Source organism: Aptenodytes forsteri, unplaced genomic scaffold (assembly GCF_000699145.1).
Source record: "Aptenodytes forsteri isolate BGI_AS27 unplaced genomic scaffold, ASM69914v1 Scaffold257, whole genome shotgun sequence".
NCBI lineage: Eukaryota > Metazoa > Chordata > Aves > Sphenisciformes > Spheniscidae > Aptenodytes > Aptenodytes forsteri.
In genome coordinates, this window is record NW_008795194.1 from 11,189,394 (window position 1) to 11,196,480 (window position 7,087).

General features: G+C 37.4%; 1 protein-coding gene across 1 annotated transcript in view; it reads left to right on the plus strand.

The window, feature by feature from the left end:
• The window catches only part of PTPRN2 (protein tyrosine phosphatase, receptor type N2), a gene marked incomplete at its 3' end in the record, with an annotated part of 561,766 nt that overhangs the window by 176,295 nt on the left and 378,384 nt on the right, over positions 1–7,087 (plus strand). The window contains exon 5 of the mRNA XM_009278699.1: positions 1,847–2,306. Within this exon, the coding sequence (XP_009276974.1) occupies positions 1,847–2,306 (460 nt within the window). The remainder of the gene's footprint in view (positions 1–1,846; positions 2,307–7,087) is intronic.

The following is a 7,087-nucleotide window of genomic DNA, read 5'->3' on the forward strand; positions in this document are numbered from 1 at the left end:
TGGACTCGATGATCTTAGAGGTCTTTTCCAACCTCAATGATTCTATGATTCTATGATTCTATGATTGGTGGATCACAAGCCAAAGAAGCCAAAGGGCCTTGTTTTCTGTAATGAAGTTGCATAAGCCATAAATCTAGAAATCATGATATGGAATCATGGAACGAACCTCTTCAATCATTCCTCAGAGGGAGGATAACCCTCTGGGAAAGCAAGGGTTATGAATATATATTATAAAATCCACTGACTTATCGGAAGAAATAAAATTGTTCAGATGGAGAGCAAAATTATTGTCCATAAATAAAGAACTAGATAAAATCTAAAAGTTCTTATTCACCTCTGGAATAGCTTATCAGCCTTATTTATTTTGCCTTTACCAAGTCCATTAGGAAATGTATAATTAATGATTTTTCTGGTCGAATTCTACCAATTGCTATCCTCTGGGGTGTATAGCCTCTGCACTCTGGGTGTATTTTGCAACTCTTTCTGTCCTAAACCATTCTGCTATCAGTGCACAGGGACAGTAGTGATCCACTATAATTCATAACAGTGAGAGATGAAATAATCCCTGTCCTAAGTTTCCCACATTGCAATGTAGTTTGTATGACAGTTTAATCAAGAAACCACAGCTGAGAAGCAGGACCCATTCTTCAACACACATACAACATGGGATGCAACTTCAGCAAAGTGTCCTGAAGGAATTATAAACAAAGAATCAAATTGGAATAATTTTGAATATAAGTAAATCTCTCAGTTCAAATTTGTATTTAGCAGGTAGTGGAGGAAAAGGCCTTTTTGAAATGATTTGGGAGGGTGGAACCAGTTTGTTAAAAACAAAAAATCCTGCCTTCAGGTTGTGATCATAACAAAAAATGTCTCTAGGATTAAATTATAGTAAATGTAATAGTAAATAATGAGGGGGGTTTTTTTTATGTGCTAGATAGAGATTTAAAGTACTTAAGGGGAATTTAGAATTTTTCCTCAAAACTAAATTTCTTCACAAAAAAAAAAAATCAATGAAAACATTGTCTTGCAATGCTAGATTCCCAACTGATACCTCCTTGAACATCTGAAACTAAAAATAGCAAAACCTAGTGCCAGCCCAAATTTTCCACTTTTTTCCCCAGCAGTTTTTCAATGAAAACATGAAAAATGAAAACATGGTTTTAGCATGATTTAAACATTGTATACATTCTTGTTTAATTTGCTGAGTTGTTTTACCTAAAAATAATCAAGGAATTCAAAACCAATTTATTGGTTGTACATGCATTTCTTTATACTGTCAAAGGACATATGGATTAGAGATTTAATTTAGTGAAAAAATCGAAGATTAATGAAATGATTAATGAAATCTTTGATTTTTTAAATTAGAGAAAGTATTTTATATATACAAAAAAATTGTTTGGTTTTCTCAGTGTTCTTTAAAAAGTGGCATTTTTGTTTTGATTTGCCAGTTTTTGGTAAGTAACCTGAAAAAAAAAGGTATTCTTAGAAGTCTAGTAAAAAACAGAGGGAAAGTGGCTTTACTAAATTTTCTTTGTCCAACTGAATACAAATAGTGCGTACATAGTTAACATCAAGTTTCAATTTTATCATTCTCTCTCTAATCTCCTTCTCTTTCTTTTTAATAATCTAATAAACTGTTTCACAAAATTTGTACTAAAGTGATAGCGCCTCTCTAAAGCCAATGTACCAGTTTGAGGTGTGCAGTCTACCCACGCATTACTGATTCTAATTATTGTTTTCCTGATTGGTAAAACACTAAGGGTTATGCCTGTGATTCCTGCATAACAAAATTGCAAAGCAATAATGATCCAGTCCTTTTTTCCCCACCTTCTACTCTCTCTAGAGCTACATCTATAATGATCCTATCACATACTACATGATGCAAAACCCCAAAGAGCGAGCACCTCCTTTGGCCCATGCATCAACATCCCATCAACAGCACGCTGAAAATCTCCGTGGGAGGACCTTCAGCCAGCCTCAGCCAGACAAGTTCTTGCCAGAGTCAGAAATGGGGCTTGACCAAAAAACTCTGATGGCTGCACTGCATACGTACATCACTCAGAACTTGTCAGCACAAAGCAATGATAAAAGCTCTCACAGCAGGACTAAAGAGTCTCGCATTTATACTTCCCAAGTCAGTCCTTTTGATGGAACTTTTGCCAAAGGAAAAGCAGAAGATTTTAAAATGAAGAAGCTGCTCCAGCCAAGGCCTGTGCCTGGGGTGCTGGGGCCAACCCCTGAAACGCTGAATCATAAATCTGCTTCCCAGGATCATCCAAAGGACCCTCTGAGTGTAGTGGATGGTAAAGTTGATATTTATTTATTTTAACTTATCTAAAGTTTCCCTCATGTTCATTGAGCATTTTTGAGAAAAAATAAAAATAAAAAAATAGACATTCTGATATATCTCCTACTATTGGCGTATTTATATCTACCATAATACTCACAATAATAATGTTCACCATTCTAACTACCCTTTCCCTGCAAACATCTACCCACATTCTTCAACCCACCTTCCATATGCATGCAGAAATATATGGCACTTAGTAAGACGTAGCATTTAACTTTTTATATTTCCAAAGCATTTTACAAACAACACATAATTGTGGGTATATCTTTGCTGTCAAATCTGGTTTTGTGCATGCATCCCACACTATACATAGGTAATATAGAAATGCCTGGTTTTGTTCCATGTCTCTGTATTTAATTGGAAATTCAAAGACCATGGGTAAAATTCAAAGTTAGACACAGAAATTAACACTGAGATAAATTCTGGTGCAGAACACAGAGGGGGGAGGAGTCCTCAATTATGTGGATAGGTGGACACAGAGTAATACAAGAAGGTGGGGTTACAGCTACTTTTGGCTGGACATTCTATAACAAACAACCCATTTGCTGGATTTTCATCTTTTTTTACTAATGCTGCTTAACTGTGACTGGATCCTGATTTCTTTTGTATGTGATAGTTTGACAAATATTTAAATGAAGATGGAATGTAACCTCATGGGATACTGTGATACACTTTAAGCGCTGCTTTGTAAGACAAGATGGGTCTTCACGTCATGGCTGGGGATCAGGTAGAGTTTAGAAAATAATTCTCATTCATTTTGTTGTTTCTCTAAACTAACCTAACTATTGATGTCATTCCAGTGGTTCAGAATGCCTGAAAAATGAAAGAATTGATCCTCAGCCATTGCCAAGCAGTTACATCTGTTACACTGTAGTCACCACTATCCCAATGGATTTTGGTGATATGTAAGAGGGTTCCTTTGAATCCCTTCTGTAGTTATTATCATCCATAATGTTTGACGTTCTTTGATTTTTTTGTGGGTTTTTGTTTTTGTTTTTTAAAACAGAACACACAGAAATGTCAAAGTTGCAGCAGAGGAAAGATAATGCTTGCAATCTAAAGGATGCACAGAAGTGAAAGCATTCTTGGTATGGTGCCCAGAGATAATAGGTTTCAAGGAATGAAATATAATGTAAAATCAAATCCAGGTGGCACTGTAAGTCTCTTGCACAGGTTAGACAATTTTGTTGCTAGACTCAAAACAAACTAGGCACATGCTGGTTTCATTATCCTCCAGCTGTTCCACTTCACCTTTCCTGGTAGGAGCCAACCAGGAAAAAAATGCTTAACACTTAGAGGCAATAACATGTCTCACAATTCATTGCATTGTACTGCTTTGACTTCACATACATAATGTGCCCTGTAGGAACTTCTTCCATTGCATTAGCTTTTAAATGTTGCATAGACATAAAATTATGAATCATTTGAGTAGGAAATAATATGGTTTCCTTTGTATTTTTGAGCCACTAAATAGTCTCATAAGGAAGTGGTGAGGACAGACCCCAGCGTATTCGTTGTTTAAAGTACTCTACGTTGGAGTGATGATGGTTTGGATTCAGATTTGCCAGGCTGACCGTGCCATCCCTTTCTGCTTTTAACCTTTCTCCAATCTCTCTGGTGCTTCGGGATTTTTGTATGCTTGTGGGTTGTTTCTCTCTTGCACTCTCTAAACCATAGAACTGTTCAAAAACTGGAAAGCATGGGGTGCAGTCACATGAGCTCAGTTCTCTGCTGCATCTGATACAGGATTAGACAAAGGACCTTGACCGGGATAACAATCCAGAAGGTACTGAGCAGGTTAGCACTGAGAATTGCTGCAAAACAGTGGCAGGTAAATTAGCTAACAAGGCACCTTGAGGGAGAGATACAAGAGAAGGAAATGAGGAGCTATTTTTCTATCAGATTTGGAAACTATTACCTCTAGGACTAATAGTTTAGTGGGTAAACTAATAGTACCCACACATGATGTGCGTGGGTACTGCCTTTGTAGTCACTGTGCAATAGCGGAATCGTTAATCTGTCTTCTCCACCAGCCATATTTAGAATTTGGCTTAGTTTTAAGTGATTTGTTCTAGTCTACTCATTTTTGGTGTATTAAATATTACAGAATACATCTCTCCGTTACTTTGGAAAGGTCACAAAATTAGTAATTCAGACGTCTTTTTTGAAAAAATAACAAACTTCCGTGTTTATAGAGAAAAGATATTTTCGTATGTCCTGTCTTGCAAAGCTGTGGTCACCAATCTGTATGGTGCTCAGCTGCTGAGGGTAGCTAATATGTGGTCAGTAGGGTGATGGGGTAGAAGAAGGCAGACCACCCTGTGGGACTGCTCGCAAAGTTACTGCTGCCATACCATTCAGTTGTCAGGCAAGCTGGCTTTGGCAGTTGTGTCAATGGAGTACGGAGCATGATTTATGTGCTGTACAATAAAATGCTGTTTTCCCTTGCTAATTGTTATCTACTAGGGGAATTCTACTGGTGAAGCGGATATTAAAAATTGCATCATCTAAGATACATGTGCCTTTACTATCATGGTTCCAAGGCAACTATGAAAGGCAACTTGCCTTTTTCAGTTCAGAAGCTGGAGCTGAGGGAGAAATCTGGTTTGCAGTACAAGCCCTGTGAAACATGGCTGAGCATTGCCGATTCTATTTAGAAGGGGTCATTGGGAGAGTATAAAGGCTGTGCACAGGTACATGCATGTTCGAGTACATGTGCTACGTAAGTGATGTGCCGTTGCAGTATCCATCTGCTTTTTGGTCTTTCTCCAACAATATTTTCTGATTTTAATAAATTCATAATAATTTCTTTAAATTACGCAAAGGTGTTTGTAAGTAGATGCACTGATATGTAGTTGTGTATCAGCCTTATCCAATAATATGCAAATGATAGACAAACATGGACAAGTGCCATGATAAGAAGTGGAAACGTCAATATTTAGCATGGACATGTATTAACATCATATCAGTAACCTCATGAAGTTAGTAAGACTCTATGTCGACTTCCATTTCACCAGGCTGTTATAGACATTTCAATGACTGTTCCTGCGACTATACTGAACACATGGTGCTCCTCATACTTGCTAGCTTTGGTGATTGCCTTTGGTCCTTGACATTTTACATCACACTTGTAGTTGTTCAGTAAAGGTAGCATATAATAGCTAAGTTTTACTCACGTTGACACAAGTCTGTATTTAGGAGTTTGCTTGATAAACTGTGTCCAGGTGGCATTGACCAGGGCAGGAATAGCAGCATCACAGGAGCAGGAGGCTCCTCTATAACAGGTTTATTTAATGAACCAGGAGGACCTGCAGTGAGCCTGTTAGTGTGTCGTGGTTTAATCTCAGTCAGCAATCAAGCACCACGCAGCCGCTCACTCACTCCCCCCGTGGGATGGGGGAGAGAATTGGAAGAGCACAAGTCAGAAAGACTCGCGGGTCGCGGGAAAAACAGTTTAATAATTGAAATAAATCTGAAGTAAGGCCTGTGACCACCCATTTTCTCATGTGATTCCCCGCCCCGTTCCCCCATTTCCATTTTTTTTGAGAGTGAGACTGCTTTGTTATTAACTATGAACCTCTGGAAGTGGACTGGAGAGATAAGACTTGGCTAAGGTAATAGATACAAAGAAAAGTCAGTTTGGAAAAAAATTAAATGGAATGGAAATGACAAGGCTATACTGACTGCATGTTGTTGAGTAGCTCAGTAGTTGGTCTTGACAGCTGGCTGTGAAACAACTGAATAAACAAAAATCTAGTAGTGCTACATTAATATAGCTCTTTTAATTATATATGTCCTGAAATATAATTCTCTTTTAAGATTTGGCTTAAGATATTGATATAATGGCCAGTAACTAGCTTAAATAAAATTTAACAGGCAAATGCAGATGCAAATTATTTTTCTGAGGTTCAAAACTTGCTTTCAGCTTGGAAACCTCAGGTTGCTGATTTTTCAAATCAGAATTTTGAGCTACCTTTGACTTGAATCTGCTGCTGAATTCCTGTAATTTGAACTAGCTTTTTATCATAAATAAATGAACGTTATTTGTACAACTTTTACTCAGTGATGCAATCACTTTTATGCTGTTCCATTTGCTGGAATTTGCTTGAAACACCTCCCTATGCATTTTACTAAAAACTTCATAGTATTAATAACCACTCTTTTGAAGTATTTTAAGAATCTTGGTCCCATATTCAGAAAACAGATAAACTTTCAGGACTCTAAGTAACATTAGCACTGAGTAAGCTTGAGAATCTCAGAGTCTAAATTTTGAAAAAATAGTGCTACTAGGCATGTAAGTGTGTTTGAATTTTTTTCATCAATCCAATTTCTTGGTAAGATGTTTCCTAATAGCTTGAAAACCACGGTAACTGAATGACATTCTTCTCAAAGTGTTATGGCTACAAAGCAGGGGCTCTAAGTCAAGGGAAAAGAGATGTGGTTTCTGTTCTGAAGTTGAACAAATCAAAAATGCTTCAAAAGCATTGTAGGAAAGTGAGCGAGTGATCCTAAAACAGCCAGTATCATTTAATAGCTAGGAAACTCATCTGGATTGTGGGAAACTCATGTTCAAGGCTCTAATCAGCTGGCTGCTCTGGGCATGTTCTCTCTTCTTTTGCCTAAAATTGAATGTTAATGAATGATGTTTGTGTGACTTAGAAACCTCTCATTCTTGACATAGATGTTTTCTAAGACTATTCCATGTTTACAAGGGGTTTAGAAATACAGAGGTGG